This window comes from Zerene cesonia, chromosome 20 (genome assembly GCF_012273895.1).
Source record: "Zerene cesonia ecotype Mississippi chromosome 20, Zerene_cesonia_1.1, whole genome shotgun sequence".
Lineage (NCBI taxonomy): Eukaryota > Metazoa > Arthropoda > Insecta > Lepidoptera > Pieridae > Zerene > Zerene cesonia.
The window spans coordinates 8,362,898-8,382,569 of NC_052121.1; the positions used below are offsets into that span (position 1 = coordinate 8,362,898).

Below are 19,672 nucleotides of genomic sequence, written 5' to 3' on the forward strand. Positions count from 1 at the left end.
AGGTCGCGCGCGAGCCAGGCCGCCTTGAGCTCGTGCGCGCGCAGGCCGGGCGACACGCGCTCGTCGCGCTCGTCGCGCTCGTCGCGCTCGCTGCGCAGGCTCCCCTCGGAGGGCGAGCTGCCGGCGGACTTGCCCTCGTCGTGCTCGTCCTGGCACTCGTCCGCGTACGGGATGCTGCCGTCGTCGAGCGGCGACGAGTTGTTCAACGTCCGCAGTTTCTGATCGAAGGTGCTCGTGAGAGAAGACACTAAATCTCCGGTTCCTATAACAAAGATTACGCGTTGACTCCTCGAAATGATGCAGTTTTCGTTAATCACGATACGAAAGCGTTAGATTGTCGTCGCGTCGAGCGAAAACGTGATGAGTGAATGACGTGGTAATATGGTATGTACATGATGGCTCCAGAAATGCACGAGCGCTCAAGCCGTGCTGTCAGCGGCTGCCGCTAAATCGAAGCGTTAGTTAGTTATTTATGACAATCGCAAAATTTTGTTCACACTCACTCAAAAAACTTATGACGGAAAGTGTTAATCGTATATTATTAAATATGACATATCACGCGAAACGTCTTATGTACACTATTATGTGTTTTTTCTAAAATGCAAAAATACTTGAGTATTGAAGTGTCCTATCATTTCGTCCCCAATCTATATACGATCCCCAGTCTGCCATATATACTTTATATACATAAAAAAATTTGTATGCAATACATTTCAACAAATCAGCCAATGAGTGAGTATAAACAAGTGATATTTTGCATTAACATCGTCCGCGTACACGCACACACTTGCAAACGCACGCTCACATTCCTATACCTTTGAATGTGGACAAAAGAAAGGGATTGCTGTGTCTACTCTCTGACGTCAGAACTGGACACCTAATGGGGCAAATAGTAGACACGTTTACACACATCTATACAGACAGATTTATATGACATTTTTATATAAGCTCACAATTTAGAAGAGGTAAATGAAATTTCAATATGAAGTTACTCTGCGTACTGAAAAGGTCCGATGGCAATGCAATTGAACAATATCACTGACATTACAAGTTCTTCAAACCTATCGTGCATTTTCATATTGACTTCTTTCTTTTCCTTCCTATTTTGAATCCTTTTAATAATGATAAATTATTATTAAGAAGCTTATCAAGTTTTTGTCACTAAATAAAATGAAACTCACCGTCTATAGAGAAGTTGTTAAGCGAGTGTGTGTGTCGCGAGATGTCCTGTCGACCGCGGCTCATTGAATCCATATCGTTTCTGAAAATTTTATGTGATTTTATTATTAAGTATACAGAGAAAATGGTGCAAACTGTTCTGGTGAAAATATGGTTTTGTTCAAGATTACGGTACAATTCAATTTTTAATTGTGACTTTGTTAAATAATGAAATTGAGGAATCCAGCTACACTATATTTGCATGATTTTCATCAAGTGGATTTCAATAGCAAACGTCGACATGAGCGGCGACACGTCTGTATGGAAATATAGCCCTTAGTGGTGTAACATAGAGTTGAAACTCGCTCGTCACGTTCATGGGGCGGCACGGTGAGAAGACGCTATGGAAATATAACACTTATAGGGAGTGAGATAGAGTCTCAACTCACTTGTCAGACTCGTAGGTCGGCGCGGCGAGGTGCGCGGCGAGGTGCGCGGGCGGGGAGCGCGGCGGCGAGGCGCCGGGCGACGCGTCGGCGCGCGCCGCCTCCCACTTCTTGTCGCTCTTGCGCGGCTTGCGCTGGATCTTGCGGTTCGCCGCCGATATTATGGACGACACTATGTCGCGCGTCGACACGTCTTTGCCTGAGGGGACACGTGGGTTAGTGACGCGACTGTATCGATGATAGAGTTTAGAAAGAAATATTGTAGTTATAATGACTGCATAGTTAAAAAAATATATATTTCTTTTGTTTTGGTAAGAAGGTGTATAAGAGAAGTATAGTCAGAGAAGTATACAGTTTTTTTTAATGAAACAATATTGGATAATTCTTTGTATAAAAATGATAAATGATGAGCTACAATGTTGTGACGATTTCAGAGTCTAAATTTTGAAAACGAATTGATTACATAATTTTTAAAGAAATATGAATCGAAAAATGTTTAATGATTATTGTCGTTAAAGTTGTGTTTATCACCTTCGATCTTCTTGACGTTGTGTATGAGCAGGTCCCGCGAGGGCGCGGGCGCGGGCGACAGCGGGTCGGCGGCGGGCGGCTCGGCCGGCGGGCTGCCGTCCTCCTCCTCGAAGTACCACGAGTACTGTTCCAATAAATATACATTATTTATTTGAAAGCTCGTGCCTTCTATGTGGCCCCATACAAATTTGGTCTAATTCTGATAATTTTTCGTTTACGCTTTAATTTTTGGTTAAAATAATTATGTTCTCGTTAGAAGATTCAAAGTAAAGAAATGATATGCGTACATGTGTTCGATAACAAATTATTTCCAGCTCAACTGCCATTCGTTTAACTGCTATCGTACAAATAAAAAGTGGGTTCAATCAAACTAAAAGCGTGCACACTGACATGCGTGAGGAAGGACTCGATGATGCGGCACTGGCTGGACATGTCGTTGACCATGGCGAGCATGTCGTCGCTGGCGGCGCGCACGAGCGTGGGCCCGAAGACGATGGCGAGGTTGCGCGGCTCCATCTTGTTGGCGGGCGCGTGCGCGGCCACGCGGCGCAGGTGCCGCACCAGGTACTTGAGCGTCTCGTAGTGCGCCTCGGGCAGCGCGCGCACCAGCCGCCGCAGCTCGTGCGCGCGCTCCGCCGACCGGTCCGCCGCTGCCGACACACGCTCTGTTAGTTGCCACTCAACACAGATGGCGAACAGCGTTATTTTAAGTTCATCATAAGTAAAAGATGATTATTATATAGTATATAGTCTTTCGGCCCGCAGCTTTACTATATGTTATCCGAATGAAAATTTACTACTACTACTACTACTACTTCTTTAACCATATTCCACAAAACTTATCAAATTCAATACAATTTTGTATCAAAAAAAAAACAAAACAAAAAATAGGACTAACGATATTTTTCTGAAGACATCGAGAAGACATCACCTATCTACACCTCACAACTTCCCACCGAACTCACCGATAAAGGCGGGGTACAGCTCGGCGGTGAGCAGCGGGTCGGGCAGGCGGCGCAGGTACGCCTTGAGCAGGCTGGAGGCGACGTGCACGTCGGCCCAGCGCGGGTCGCCCTCCGGCGGCGGCTCCCCGCGGTCCAGCGCCGCCGCCAGCGCCGCCACGCCCGCCGCGTTGCCGGGCACGCGGTACACGCCCACCGTGCGGAGCCCGTACGCCTGCAATGCGGGTGGTTACTCGCTTACTATTCACTACTATAAGAATCATTTAGATTGCTTTTCAGTTATGAATTAGTCGACTCGATTTAATTTAGTTAGAACTCAACTGAATCGATTATAATTTACTATTTTTTTTTTATTTTCGTTTTTTAATTTTTCTAATTTACTAATAAATAAGTCTGTACTCAGGAATTGTTGTGACAAGAAAATTAAAATTGTTCTAAATCCACACAATAATTGGCAATAAAAAGATCGTTGTGTTGGGTGTCTGAATTTTCAGTCTCACCTCAACGGCATCAGCGGGCAGGGTGACCGCTTTGGGCACGAGCGGGTGGTTGGGGTCGGCGGGGCAGCGCTCGAGCGGCGCGCCGAGCCAGCCCGTGGCGGCGGCGGGCGCGGCGTGCGCGCCGCCGTGCATGCGCCGGAACTGCTTGGCCATGCGACCTTTCCACGTTTTGTTCTTGGGCGAAGAGGGGAGAGTGGGCGTGGGCGGGCCCACCATGGACACTGGAAGCGCAACATATAGAGTTAAAACTTATGTTTAGGAGGATCAAAAGGACCTCACTGTCGATTAAAATGATTTAATTTTTATTTTATAGTCGATACGTTTTACTTAATTCATACATTAGACTATCGCTAGTCGACATTCGCATAAAAATTTATGCTTTTTCATACTTGGATATATTGCATTTTTTTTTTCAGGATTAGTTTTGATATAGCTTACCCGTAGGCGATCTGTTCCTGCCGATCTTTTTACTTCTCTGTGGAGGGAGTGGCGATGAGCAGTCTGCGGAGGCCGGGGGAGCGGTAGTTGTGGGAGGTGCGGAAGAGGGAGGGGCCGGGATTGCTGCTGACTCTACGGGAGGTTCTGCTGAGTGTCGTCTGAGGGCTGCAAGCCATCTTTGAGCATCTGCTGCGCCATCCGCCTATAATTATTGAAATTTTAAGTCATTTATTTTTTAACATGTAGGCTTTTATTAGTTTGAATTGTATCGTTAATTGCCTTACATAGAATATTTTACACAATTCACTAGTTAACGGTAATCTTACCTGCAATAGTAACTCAGCGCCAGCCGCTGTGGTCACTCTGACGACGTGTTTTCGCTTCGTGTAGTCGTCAGCGAGCGCGGCGAGCGAATAGCGGACGTCGAGCGCGTCCCGCGAGCTCTCCGCGTTCGCGCCCGTGCCGGTCACTGCACCGGGGCTCTATAACAAATAGATATATCAAATTAGGTGTTATACAAAACGAAAATATTAAAAAAATATATTCTTACTTTCTAGCTATCGTAATTCTTTAAAAGGAATCATGTGATGTCGATATATATTGTTAAAGTTGTTTAAAACAATTACGTAAAAACCGATCATGACTTCACACAAAACGTTAATAGCATTTAAGACGATCCGTTTCTTTATTTTTAAATAGCCTTTACAACGTCTTAACCGTGCTAATTTAAAACCACTGAAACAAAACACATAATAAAATCAGTAGTTTACATCTCATTGAAGTGAACAATACCGGAAGAATTTTAACAATGTCCTTGATAGCAGGCGATCTCGTATTTCTATCTCTGATATCACTATTTACTTCTCGTTCGATACACAGTTAACTATAAGCGGATTACAAATTTCTTTGATGTACGTTTATATTAACCTTTTCCTATAAACACGGCTTCGGTACGTGAGCTCTGCGTGCAATACGCGCTTCTAGTACCCGTTACTATGACAGGATTGTTTTTCACCACCAACAATTCTGATGCTTTGCCAATTTCTTGAATTCTTTTCAACAATGCCGTCCATTATGCTGTGGGTTGCCACAATTTTGAATAGTATGTGGTTCGTTAATTTATAATCACGAAAACTACTTTTTCAAAGGTAATCATTAGTTTTTAATCATTTATTTAATTTCAGCTTTTATGGTAACAAAAAAGTTTTTTTTTATTATTTATCAGCACATTTTTTAGCCAGTCAATAACTCGACAGTCCCCACCGCGCAACCAACCTAAAAACAAACCTCAATACAAAACCCAGTTACGTTAATTCGCATGTTTTAGTTCAATGAAAAAATATTTCAGTGTGTCAGTCGGTTGGCGGACGTGCAGACAATAAATTTCAATCGCAAACAAGTTCGCACTGTTTAAAATCTAGACACCGGTCCTTGCCCTACAATTTTGCGAATTAATACGACGCTTCGGCTTTTACAGCTGACGAGAGTAGTGTTTGACTTACGTACTTGCACTTCTTAACGCTTGAAGGCAAATATGACTTGCGCTTTCAATATGAGAGTCAAGTTCACGACTGACCTTAACTAAAAAGGGAATTTTATTTAATTATGCTGTATCATATATACTATACTTTTCAGTCTGCTCGCTAATATTAAAATAATAACCTTTAATACGAGGAATAATTAGAGTTCGTTATCAAGTCGATACCCATCCACGCCCATAATTGCATGCGAGCAATCGTCTATTTATTAAACACTTTCAAATACAAGAACAATTAGACGTGTAATTTGTAATCGACATATTGTTGCTCATGTACAAGCACAGGCGCTCTCGCGGAGCTTTCACTATCTAATTATAGTAATAAATGCGTACACATTGTCAGACACAAAATTGTGGCGCATTACAAACATTTGACGTTTATTGTTTGGGATCGCGTGAGTTATCGTGGAAAGTTTTGATGAGCTTCATTTGAAAGTGTCGTGATTTTTGACACGCGCTGGATTTATTATTGCATAAGCTAACTCGGTAGACTTTGCTTGCTTTTTTAATCTAATTGTCCTCATAATATAAAAGTAAAATAATAAATTATAAATACGAAAGTAGCCGCCTGTCTCTCAGTCTCTTCTCCACATTTAAATAATTGAACCGATTTTATGATAAATATAACTTTTTCTTCGACCACGGGGTGCAAAGCTGTTATGAATGGCTTCGTTAAAAAACGCCATTTGGATCAATGGAAAAATTCATAAAAAAAACAGTTATATAGCTGAAGAGAACGCTATTTTAAATAAAGAAAAACTAAGTCAGCAAAAGCTCGTCATTTCAGAACGTTTAAATAGATAAATATAAGTAACAGATACATGTTAGCTAAACGAGTAGACCAGAACTAAAAATCTAAATATTAATGTTGGCTATCTTTCCGTCGTACGAACAATTAAGTGCGTTATTCAGTGTTCCTAGAAGTGCAAACTTCCGGGTTACGAGACGGGCATAAGTGGGTTACATACAAGTGCGACCGAAATAAGTAAACAAGAGGAATATTTAACAATTAAACATTTTTATTAACCACCATTAACATCTTTATGAATAAGTGTTACGTGTTGACAACAAAGCTTCGCAAATCAAACGAGACAACAAATGAATACAAAAATAATATTTGTACATAATACGCATTAATGGATAACTGAATGAACGTGTTATAGGAAATTCATTATCGTTTTAACACGTTTTTGTGAACTTTATCTATACGAGTATGTTTATACGTAACTGATTAATACACGATGTTGACCCATTTTAAATGGACAGATTTAATGCAAACTTTGTAAAATTTTCAAGGATCGGTAACAATACAATATTTTATTGAGTTTATCATATAATCATGATTAAAAAAAAATTGTATCTTTCTTAGGGATTCATTAATTAAAGCGATTTTGTAACTGTGTGTGGGTATTGTTATTATAAAAAAAATTCATTTAACTTCTAAAATTGATACGTTGGAATAAAAACGCCCACGCTTTAATCAATTGCAAAATAAGTTTAAAAGCTGAGGCGCCTCGTTGACCAAACTTTCCATTGCATGAAAAAACAAGTTATCTTATTAAAGTGTTTGTGTACATTGTTACTGTTTTAATAACCTACATCATTTAATTTTATAATCATAGATCTACTTCTACGAAACTTAATTTACGATAAACATATAAAATGACGAAGATACCGTTATATTAAGCAAAAATATGTTTTTAATTAATAAGAAACTTACTATCTAGAAAATTAATTTCATTAATAACCCATATTCATGAGACGACTAACGAGTCGTACCCACTTTTACTCGTAAGATCGATATTGCCTTAAGAGCGAAATGAATATTCATTCCAGTCTAACCTCAATCTTCTATGAGACATGTCAATCAACGAGCAACCGATTTTCACCGTAAAATTCTAGAAAATACATTTTCGTACGCTCTATAAGCATTGTTTCATGTCTATTGTTAGTCTGCTTTGTACAATGTTAAAAATAAAAGCAAAATTATTGTTGGTAAACCCTTAAAATAAAATATCCTAATCAGCCGTCGTTTAAATATACATATGAGTATATCACTTCAATCCCGTTTTTATACGTCTAGATACCGAACATTCCTGTACCCACAACCACTTCCGATCTCAAGATACAGCCATTTCACGAGTCATTATTAAATTTTCGTGATGCGATACAATCTAAACGAACTTTGATTATGTGAGAGAACAGACGTGCTTTCAATAGTCTCCGAAGTCGTGATAGCAATCGATGATTTATTGCGTCTGACACACTTTTCCTTGTCGAAGCAAAGAAAAAAAAAATAGTTTCGCTCTTGACCCATTCGCGTTGCATTTATCGGGTCGGCCGCCGGTCAAAAGCCGGTGATGTAATGTGTATGAAAGGCTATGACAATTAGCATAGACCCGTAACAGTTTGGACTCGTTCGTATGTATAGAAATCGATACGTGTTATGTAAATGGGGGGTGTGATTAAAGCGTGTTGTAAAGATGCTTTTGCAATTATATTCGGTACAATAGCACAACCATTTGAAGAACGTTTAACATCTCATTTTTGGTACTTATGTTTAACGAGTCAGCGTCCGTGCTTTGGAAGTTTCAAGCGGAGTTTAGTTTAATCGTGACTGCTGTTTTAGCTCAAGTCTGGTAATTTTTTGTCGTTCATTCAACCCAGATCCGTTTTACAAATTGTTACATTTCTTTCTCATTATCTGCATCTCGTAGCTAAATGAAATTTGAAAAAAGTTGATATGCGGTGCGCTTTAACGCTCTCTCTAGTAATTACATAGAAAGTGTATAAAAAATTGGAAAACCATACATGGCGAAATTGACCCGATAGATATGTAGGCGAACCTCGGGCAGCGAATAACAATGCATTCTGGGTCGATTCTCTATTAGTAGCTTATAATTATCTGTAATGGTTGAGCGATACATCAATCAATGTTTATATTAACGTATATTTTCATTAAAATTATAGTCTGTTTGCGTTGTATTGGAAAGACGCGAGTAAATGAATTGAAAATATAGATATCATTGTAAGTTCACATTTGATTATTGTTGACTTAATCTGTCACCATTTCAGTAAATAAAAAGAAAATGAGTAATCATCACATATAGAATATAGAAAAGAAAGATTACTCAAGGCAGGTTTTCATTGAAAATAATTTCGTATTATCTTGTAACTTCATTCTTATCCTGAACTTTTATTTTAATTCTGTAATTTAACATTATTTGGTTTGCCGAAAATAAACTCTTACCAAATTTATGTCGTCAAAAATAACGGTTACGAATACATTCAAGTATACTTAACGTTTTTAATAAAATTTGAAAAAATCTTTCTTACCAATATATCGGTGTACCAAAGGGTCATGGTTTGGCCGGAGTCCATCTGCGTCAGTGCAAACTCGGCGTGGTCATTGTCAATGGTTGGCATTCGCACCACAATCAACCAATTATTTACCGCACTAACAATTTTACACTTTTTGTCTTACCGCAAAAATATAATGAAATATCTTGACAGTTTTTCGCAAATCACTATTGATTTATTTCAATAACAAGAGTCACAAGAAAGCGCACACAGTAAATTATGATAGTAGCGCGCGTACAATATCCGAAAATGCGAGCGTCGTGATGCGGGCGGGCGGCGCGCGCGCACGTCTGCAGGATTATGGCGCTCCGTCGATCTCCGTCATAGCAGAGAAAGTGCTCCCGCGCAGACTTCGAGGCGTCTGCCAAATCGCCGTTTTCACGGTTCAAAAATCGATTGTCTCTTCCGGACAAATCGTTCGCTGCATCGGGGACAATAATGACAAACCGCGGCGCCGTCGCCGCTGTGCCACTTAGCGGCCGGCAACCGTTTTCTTTTCGAGCTACGACTATTAAAATTTTACGCGGAAGTGGCAATTGTATAAGCGATACAAAGATCGAACTCGATTATAGCACGCACGATTCTTACGACACACCCGCGGTCCGCGACCATAAACACGTAACACATCATAAAAATGTTACGATTCGCATTTGTCATCAACGGTTAATTGAGATTGCTCGATAAATTTAGCAACTCGGGTGGAGAGTGCAGTTTATTGCTACGTTCAAGATAGGTATATGGGTTTAATCATTTAACAAAGCGCAAAACCGTGAGATGAACGCATCTCTAAGTGAACGCAATTCGTCATACTTTCCTGCGCGCTTCACGCTTTGAAGGCTGAAGTGTTATTTTCTATTCTGAGCTGTCATTTGTCTGTTAACCTTAAAGTTGTAAGGTTTCCATACTCGGCACGTGGAAACAATTAATTTCCTAATTTGGAAAGTTAAAAAAAACATCGAGAAAGGAGTAGGTGATGTATGAGATATATTATCTATTTTAGCGTGAAACAGTTCACACAAGTGTTACACATGACGATTCCTTTTCACGTAAAAGGGAACCGTGTTGCCAACTACTTCGCGGAATTCATTATAAATTCTGCGTGTCCCTGTTTGAAAAGAATTTTGTTTTACTTAACCAGATTATATCCTGGATCGAGTAATTGGATATTCCTTTAAAATATGATAGATTTAAAAATATTTTGAAATGGTTTATTGCTCCGTAATTTTCCTAAATTCAATGAACACATTCGTTAAAAGGAGATTTAATGCGCGGAGTGATTACTTCCGCTGTCACCGATGTGTCGCAGCTTTAGTTGACAGACGGTAATTCGGAGGTTTTCGCACTTTCGTCTAACCGTGAATTGGACCGAACAGAACCGTTCATCCGTTAAACCATTCAGGGCGTTCACCGACCACTCCCAACTATTTATTTCTTAATAGCTAACACTCAAAATCAACAAGATATCTTAGATATAGCGAAAAATCACTGGTGCGTTTTTAAATGTTATTAAAATCGATCGCTACATGATATTCCATTAGCGCTATTGTGAGTGAATTATGATATAAGCGATTATGTCCTTTAACATAAAGTGCATTAAGTGTTTAAAAGCGAAAGTGAGTTCGTATTGACATCACAATTGATCGATCACTATCTCATTTTCGTGACGTCTCGTGTGATTTATGACGAAATCGACGACTTACTCTGACGCTATTCTCTACGCTCTCCGCAAATAAACTTTACATGTTTCCGTCATATTTACATATGTGTTTTACGTAACGCTAATGTAATGGTGATTTACGATATTTAAACTTTTTACTACTGACTGTACTGATATGACTAAGAGGCGATAAACAATACTTCTAGTTAGATGACTCAAGAATGCATATGATGCAAAATACCGAAATTGGAGCAACAAATAGATATGACGGCCAATGCGTTCTTTAGTTTTTAAGCGTTGTGTGCGTGTAAACAAAACTCTTCATCGTCTGAATGGATCTAATGCATTTTGTTATCTAATCGATATTATTGCGGTTTCGAAAGCTGCGACTTGTGGCTTAAATAAAGCGTTATTTGAGCATTGTCTCAGCCATTACGGCAGAGTAGACGAATTTGTAATATGTATTACTAAGTTATATGCGTGGGCGGTATAATGAGCGTCTCATAATTCGGCAACATTGACTCACAGCTTACATAATGCTGAAGAAAGCTTGTTAGATTCGCTACTCCTGTAATTTAAGAGTATTGTTATACATAAACTATTAATTTGATGTTGCATAATCGTAATGCCTATCACAATAAATTAAAATCGTCATATATGTATACTTTAATGTACGTCAATTTTTTATCCTACTATTTCATTTAAAATGTATTGATAATGGTTATTTTCTTATCTATTTCTTAGAGCGAAAATTAAGTGTGTCGCGCGTCTCGACCGCCTTTTTTACAAGAAATCGAATCTAGTACATCGAGAGACAATTTAAAATATATTAAGTGTGAAATTGAATTGGATGTTAGACATTTATTCAGAATGTATTGCCTAGATAAAAATCGACACATTCATCTATTTCAATGGGAATAGGGTCACTTATTGTTTGAGTATATATAAGTTAAGATAAATGTATATTTGACATATTTCAAAGCCAAGCGGATATTGATTTTCAATTTAGGCAATGATTGGAAAGTTGTATCAAAAATTTGTTTGTAAAAGACTATATCGAAACTAGGACTACATTACTTGAGTACTAAATAGTTTAAGACTTATTCGTGTAAAAAGACGGCTAGAGTATTAACTCTGAACGCCAAATCTTCAAAAAAATATGACTATAACACAAAACCGCAGAATTTAGGTCCCAATATCCCACTTATTATACGGGATTTCATAACACTATCTGGATCGGTTTAACTCAAAGAAATGAGTTCATCTCGTGTGTATATTGCCGTATGACCGCCTGTTACGTCACACTGACGTCACAACACATTTGGGTCAGATTTTATTAATACGTGTAAACAAGTAACTGCCTATTCTCGGTACACCCGTATCGATATCAAACGACAGGCTTCGTTAGACACTGCGCGTTATTACAAAGTTTCAGTTCAGATTGCGATGTCTGTATTTGCATGATGGACAAGGTCAAACAATGATTGGCCTTGCTCAAAACTTGTACAAATAGTTTATTTGTACACATAGTAAACAACTCACAGTACAAAGAAATGTATAGGGGACAGACCTATAGCAGTAAGCGACATCTACTAGACAACCTTTACGATAACGCTTGAGTAAGTAAATATCGATATGATTAAAGATATAAAACATCCAATTCAAGCATTTGTTTATTTTAATGAGTATCTTAAATGCAAGTATAATAAAGTCTTACCCCATTTTAATAAGCCAAGATTAACTCGAAGTCAATCAAAATAAAAGTCTAAACTGTTTTCATGAAAAACGTAACATTATCTGTTCCGACGTAATAACAATAATAACATTAACCTCCTTTATACATGTAGTTTTAGATCGCGTTTTTCTAACCTCGTAACCATAAGCTTCTGGATTCGTGATAAATTACATGTAAAATACGATATGCGAATGGATACGCTATATGTATGCATAGCTATACTTACATGAAACATTTTGTACCAAATATTAATCTTGCTAAGTGTTTACAGAAGTTATGAGATGAAACCAGAAATGATAATTCTCAGAATATATCTTATTAATATTCTACATTTTAAATTCTCAACGAATTAGTTAAATGAAGACCTAGATAATAGGACGATAAATCTTCCTTAAAACAGGATAAGATATCCTTCACCAACAAAACAAAGGCCTATATAAACAGTAAACACTATAGTAAAACTGAATCCTATGTTCTTTTAACAGTCTATCGCTCGTTGAGAACCCATTGTTAGAAAATTCAATTCTACGAGACTCTTGACCCGTCTCCAAGATGGCTTACGGCCAACTTAAATGTCATTGTTTCATAAAAAATTGTAAGATTTCACAGCTGCTTTAGAAACGAAAGTATTAAATTAGCATATGAAGCTACAATTTTGATATAACGTAACATAATATTGTTTGTAACCAATGTATATGGTAATAAAATAGGAAAAAATCGTCTCGGCTAAATGGGTGTTGTAATCACATGCTCACGACTCGCGATTAGTTTTCGACACTAAATGGCTATTAGACATAGAAAGTACACTTGCAAGCGTTTGTCTGCTTTCAAATGCAATGGATGGTTAGTTCGGATTAATTTCACTTTTAGAAGTTTCAGAAATTCTGCTTATTATAATTATTAGCGGTGTTAAACACACCAGCTCCTTATATATAAATAACATCTGATATACATTTATCGCATTTGAAATTCAGCACTGACATGTATTTTTTGAGAATCTCCTTCAGTTGCCAATAAAGTCTCGAAATCAAAATCAACGTACGTTTATTTACTACTAGCTATTCGCTCCGGCTTCGCCCGTGATACATATTACGTATATAGCCTCAATGAAGTTGCAGCTTTCTAATGGTAGAAGAATTTTTGAAATCGGTCCAGTGGTTTTGCGTGAAAACGTTACAAACATACAAAAGTACAAAAGTTTCCTCTTTATGTTCTTAGCAATCGTACATCCCAATATGAGAACCGAACGTTAGATAACCGCATAGGCATCAATAGTGTGCGTTATTACAAACATTACTCCACCGTCCGTCGTCCACTAATGACGTATTATTTCGCGGACGGCAATCTCGCGGCTATTTCCACTGGGGCGTTCACCCCAGTGCGTGCACAGCTGATGCGGGCTGGATTGACCGATAGGCATTTCCTATTTAGGGAATATGTACGGTTAGATAACTTTGAATTGGTACCTAGTGCCTGCGTAGCGGGATCTCCGGTCGAACGATTCGCGCGTGGGATAGGTTGTGCTATTTAAGTACTTATGAGATTGTACATATACTGAACATTACGTGATTGTACGTAAGGGTAATAACGTATGGATTTTAATGCGAGAAGTATTTGAATAATAAGGCCGACGCTTCCGCAAGGTATTCACGTATGTTGCGTAGAAGGTAAAAATTTTTTAACATAAAAATCAACTGTCTTAAATATTTACAATGCTCGATTCTAAACAAGTTTAGAATAGACACCCAATAAATTAATTATTTGTTAATAAATACCCAGTCTTAGCTTATTTAAAAGTAAAACTGCAAAATGTAATAGAAAAAGCTTTAACAGTACACGCTCGTACTGTACGTGCACTGTTTTCACATACAGATGTGATTTCCTTACTAAAACACATCATGTTATCCAGTTATACGCACAATAAGGGCTAGTTAGAGGACAGCAATTCCGTAGAATGCAGCCACTCAGTCTGCCTGCGCAGGCGCACAAGTGGCGCGGCCATGTGCGCTCAGCGGCTGTATATTGCGCATGCACTTAACAATATGCGTGCGTATCTAAAGTCTTGTTCAGATAATGTTATTATTGTTTATATTATATGAAAATTAATTTTAATAACATATAGGATGATTACTTAGCTGCGCGAGCACAAATGTACTTAATATCTCCTTTTTGTTTTTTTTTACTTTTAGACTTTGCGAACTAAGTAAAAAACGGAATGGTAAGCAATTTCAATACTGATAATAAAAATTTTATTCATAACTTTTACGATATTAGAAAATTTTGAACGTGAACTATTCGATCTAATACCAGTTTTCAGATTCAATACATTTTTTATTTATTCTACATACATATATATATATATATATATATATATATATATATCTATATATATAAAATTCTCGTGTCACAGTTTTCGTTGCCATACTCCTCCGAAACGGCTTGACCGATTCCTCTGAAATTTGGTAAGCATATTGGGTAGGTCTGAGAATCGGCCAACATCTATTTTTTATCCCAATATTCCTACGGGATACGGACTTACGCGGGTGAAACCGCGGGGCGCAGCTAGTATATATATATATATATATATATATATATATATGTGTGTTCCATCTACATATGTTCTATTTACAAATAACGTCTGAGACGAACATACACACGACCTTACCATTGGGCTCCGCTTGTGCACAAGCCCGGTTGTTACAACTGCTTCATGTCGTTACAATTTAATTAAGTGCCAAGTGTACATTACATAAAACAATGATTGTTCGCGCTCAGATGCGTTATTTATGCGTCCATATTGACATTAGGCCGATTGGTTCTGTGATATGTCGAGTATGACACATTAAAAACGCGATACGTTCATTAATATGATAAATGGTGGATGCAGTTTGCTTTCATCGCTTATATTATACACTCCTTTCGCTTGAGCTTATTTATATCGAATATTGTACATAGGCCCTGAATAGATATAACATTTGTTTAATTTCATCGATCGAATTCATCATCATCAGCTCATATATGTTCCTACTGCTGGGATACAGGCCTCCTAAGAGGGTTGTGTGTTATGTTTCTTCCCTCGTATCAATATTTACATTAATCTCATTGCCATTTCTTATTTGCTATTGTGTTTGACTACATTTTCAACTCCTATCACCATTAGCCAAAGCTTTATGGTATACAATAGTTAAATTTTTCCAGATATTCCAATACTATCAAATAGACATGCAAATAAATTGAAATATTAACTCAAATACATCGAGTTCATCGATTGAGTTCCGCGATAGTATCTAGACGTAAATTCCGTATAACATAACTCGCTCCATCCATATATTAAACAGCGGGAATATCAATGGAACATATAACAGAGCGTCCAGATGACTCGGAAGGTTGTGCGACGTGCTCCGCCTGCCGAGCGGCTGCTAGCTGCTCTCGAGAGCGAATCCCTCGGCAATATTGTGTAGCTATCTATTGAAACACGCTTCAATGTATTTCTACAAAATTCCCAGGAGTATTTGCTATTGATTTTTATCGCGTTTAGGATGGGTGCAGATTTAACAAGAAAATAATATTCTCATATCGAATATCCTACTAATATTATAAATGCGAAAGTTGTGTGTGTGTGTGTTTGTTGCTCTTTCACGCAAAAACTACTGAACCGATTGTAATGAAATTTGGTACGTAGACAGCTGGACAACTGGAATAACATAAAGGGAAACTTTTCATCCCGATATTCCTACGGGATACGGACTTACGCGGGTGAAACCGCGGGGCGCTGCTAGTTCCTCATATATTCGATTTTAACATTAATTTAATATTAAATCGCCTTGATAGTAATTACGAAATAGGAGTTTGTGCCAATGCTCTTATTTTTTTCAATATAATTGATAAGATACGACGTTTTATAAATAATCTTGTTTACATCTCCAGCATCACAAATCACAATATAACCCAACAACATTAATTGACTAATATTGTAACCTTGAAAACTGAGCCAACAATATTTCTTCATCGCAGTATTTTTCATAGCCATTAAAATATCACCTCATATCGTCCAATGCCACTGTTATAATTTATTTGAAGTTAATTGTTAAGAAATAGAATTTTCTTCGTTATATATATCGTTTGTAAATATTGGATGTGACGTCACTCAATAATGCCGTTTTTCCTTTTATACAGTTACAGCGAGACCTAAAATTTCTCAAACGCTATGATCATATATAATAATATATATATCTACACTCGTAAGAGAGATAAAATTGCGTTCTCAATGACGTATTGTTTATGATTTCAAAGATTCACTGTTAAAGAATTTAAGTCGGCATGCTAAGAATCACGTATACCACACTGGGAATAACTAAACTGCATTTAGTTTTTAATTTTATAATTATCAATTCATTTTTGAAAGCAGATCTTCTCTTACTGGCAACACTAAACAAAACTTCGCTTTAACATTTTCAAACGAATACAACAAGCAGCATACTTTGATACACATATTAAATGTTGACTTATTTTATGGCATAAAAATATTAAAAAATTACGCATGAGTTAACAGTATTACACGCTTCACCTACTTTGTGGGTCGAATTAATCTTTTTAACAGGCGATCATATTTCTTATAATACCAGTATATTCATGTTTTAGTATTAATCTACTTTGGTACCTACACCAGAAAACAATAACATCTTTTTATTATGCTCACACACACTCATTATTTTAGTGAACATTTATTAGAAGAAGAGTGTAACTAATTAGTTTTAATTATTTTGAATTTTGTTATTAAATATTTTTCATACTGTGTCGGGTTTTTTGCTGGTCAGTGCGTCAAATCATCTCCATATGAACTAATACCCACACATGAATTTGAGCCTACCGTCAAAACATAACAATTCTAAACTATCAAGCAATTATTTACAGCCCTCAAGCGCCAAGTCAGCGCTCCCACAATCTTTATATTGCACCTTCAGTACCGCTCGTTTCGCTTTAAAGCTGTCCCGTAATCTACATAATTCCGAGTGAACGCCTCTGCACAGAATACATTAACGCTGCAAACGGACAGGAACAAGTGATTTATGTATCACACACGCAATGTAAATCAACAATTTGCATTGTAATTTGAAGTGTCGATTAAGCGATGCGCAGTCGTGATCTCAAGCATCTATGCCATGATGTATATAAATTATAAGTACAATTCAACAAAGTACAGATTTTCTTCGTATACCTTCTTCTTTAAATACAATTTTTACCAACGATAACATTTTCCTAACTAATGCGTGAACAGCGCAAAACATGCGTGCTAGCTTTAGTATTATATCTATAACATTAAATTAACATTCTTGCTTTATAAAAGGCGACAAAATGGACAGCTGAGGATGATTTGCTATTCATCACTTGTCCTGTTGCGTGGCAAAGAGCGACGGAGCATACAAAACGACTTTGAAGTTATGAAAGCTGGCCTATATCATATCTACAGCTATATGATGTGTATCTTGTATTCCAGTGAATGATTTACAATGTGTAATGTACATAGCAACTTATCTTATCTGCGCTTTAGGCAAAGCTTTAAGAGAAAATGAAAATATTAACGACACAATGTAAAATCAGAAAATATTTTATGTTACGATTTTCTCTGAAATATTTTCTGTACACCGTCCGAACATGAGTATATTAGTAGAGTATATAAACGAAACGTTAGTTCTGAATGCAGCCATTATCAAGAATTCAAAATAATAAAATAATTCTTTGAAAGGATTTATCGTCGATAAACAAACATGTTAATGACCACATCGCATGCGCATCCACGTCTATCGATCTGTTTAACACCACCGTTTGATTATTTAGATAAGCGTTGATTCCTTGATCGGAATGCATTTGAGCACGCACAAAAATAATAAGGAATCGATCAATGACAAGCGAGCAATACAATCCACACCACTTCAAGGATGAATGGCGATTGCGAGCGCGATTGGAAGGCGAATCACGCGCTCGCACCGCCGCCGGCATGGCGTCACATCCTCGACTGAATTGGCCACTATAATTAATAAAAGAATTGCGCCCGCACAAGGCAACACTATGTTCGGTAATCGAATTGTTGACGTTCTTGAAATCGAATTGTTGGTTGACAAAAAGCGCGACGTTGAATTGAAGGGTTGGTGAATCATTCAGCCGTTGATGGCGCACCATTTAAAGAGCTTTCTTTGTTCGAACGCTTCACGGGGAATTCGATTTGTGGTTGGTGTTTTTCTTAAAAAAATTATCTATTGTTATAGTTCAAACCTCCAGTATACTGTAAACGTCCTGTCAACGTTCATTAATAATAAAAAAGAAATACACTGCATTCGCCCAGTCATGCACCAGCAATGAATCAACTTACAATGCTACAATCGTGTAGAAATAAAAGAGTTATCGTTCTGTAATTTTGTATCGATCCATCAAACGCAAAAAGTCCAAGATTTGACGTCAACCACGCCGTCTTCTACAGCCTCCAACTTGACAGGTTTCCTATCAGGGCTGTCATCTCGCCCATTATGAGCTGAGAACTGACATGCGACCTCAGTAGGGTGGGCACAAGGCCAAATCATCCTAACCTTTCGTTTCGTCGATAGGTCCATTATTCTATTGTTTTTGCTAATGGATGATCAATTTGCACATTGCGATTTATAATCATTAAATGGAGGAGATAAACGGAATTCAATTCCATACATGCTTTGGTACCTATTGAAGTTTCGGCATGATGTACGTTCCTATATAATGATATATCCTCAAAATTTCATTTTATCATCATTCAGGAGTCAAAACGGGTCCGTAAACAGAATGAAAAATACGTTTATTTTGATCGTCACATAAGTAATCCCTTTATTATTGACGAGACATTGCGTATCCCAAGTATTTTGTTATATATTTAATATTTCATGTGTCATCCGCATACTGTTTTCAAATAATATATTTACAGTTTATCGACCTCAATATTCGAGATATATTATGGCCGGCTGACGATTAACTTCATCTGTTTAGTCGCAGATGACAAACATATGTATAACCGTTTTGATGCACGGCGTGGCGAGCGCTTTACTCGTATGTTTTATAACAAAAATAAGTTTCCTCTTATTCTTAACATCTTTATTTTCTCTGAACTTGAACGGTTCGTTCCTTGGTATGTTATTTACAGTCTAATAAGACGAAATGTCACTTTAAAATATTAAGTGGTGTATGAAATTAATGTGAATCAGGCTGAATTATACCTTTGTTTGTTGGGTTGGTCATATCTTGTTAATATTAACCATTTAATCCGTCTCCCTGATACTTAAGGCTAAGTCTTAAAGCATTTGAACTCTTTGAAGATGCTAACAAA

At 37.6% G+C, this 19,672-nt stretch overlaps 1 protein-coding gene across 1 annotated transcript in view; it reads right to left on the reverse strand.

The window, feature by feature from the left end:
* Positions 1-2: 2 nt before the first annotated feature.
* The window catches only part of LOC119834874 (rho GTPase-activating protein 23), a gene marked incomplete at its 3' end in the record, with an annotated part of 249,700 nt that continues 230,030 nt past the window's right edge, over positions 3-19,672 (reverse strand). Inside the window, exons 16-24 of the mRNA XM_038359391.1 lie at positions 4,362-4,517; positions 4,036-4,237; positions 3,598-3,818; positions 3,101-3,311; positions 2,526-2,785; positions 2,136-2,259; positions 1,608-1,803; positions 1,182-1,261; positions 3-262 (exon numbers count right to left, since the gene is read on the reverse strand). Of these exons, the coding sequence (XP_038215319.1) occupies positions 3-262; positions 1,182-1,261; positions 1,608-1,803; positions 2,136-2,259; positions 2,526-2,785; positions 3,101-3,311; positions 3,598-3,818; positions 4,036-4,237; positions 4,362-4,517 (1,710 nt within the window). The remainder of the gene's footprint in view (positions 263-1,181; positions 1,262-1,607; positions 1,804-2,135; positions 2,260-2,525; positions 2,786-3,100; positions 3,312-3,597; positions 3,819-4,035; positions 4,238-4,361; positions 4,518-19,672) is intronic.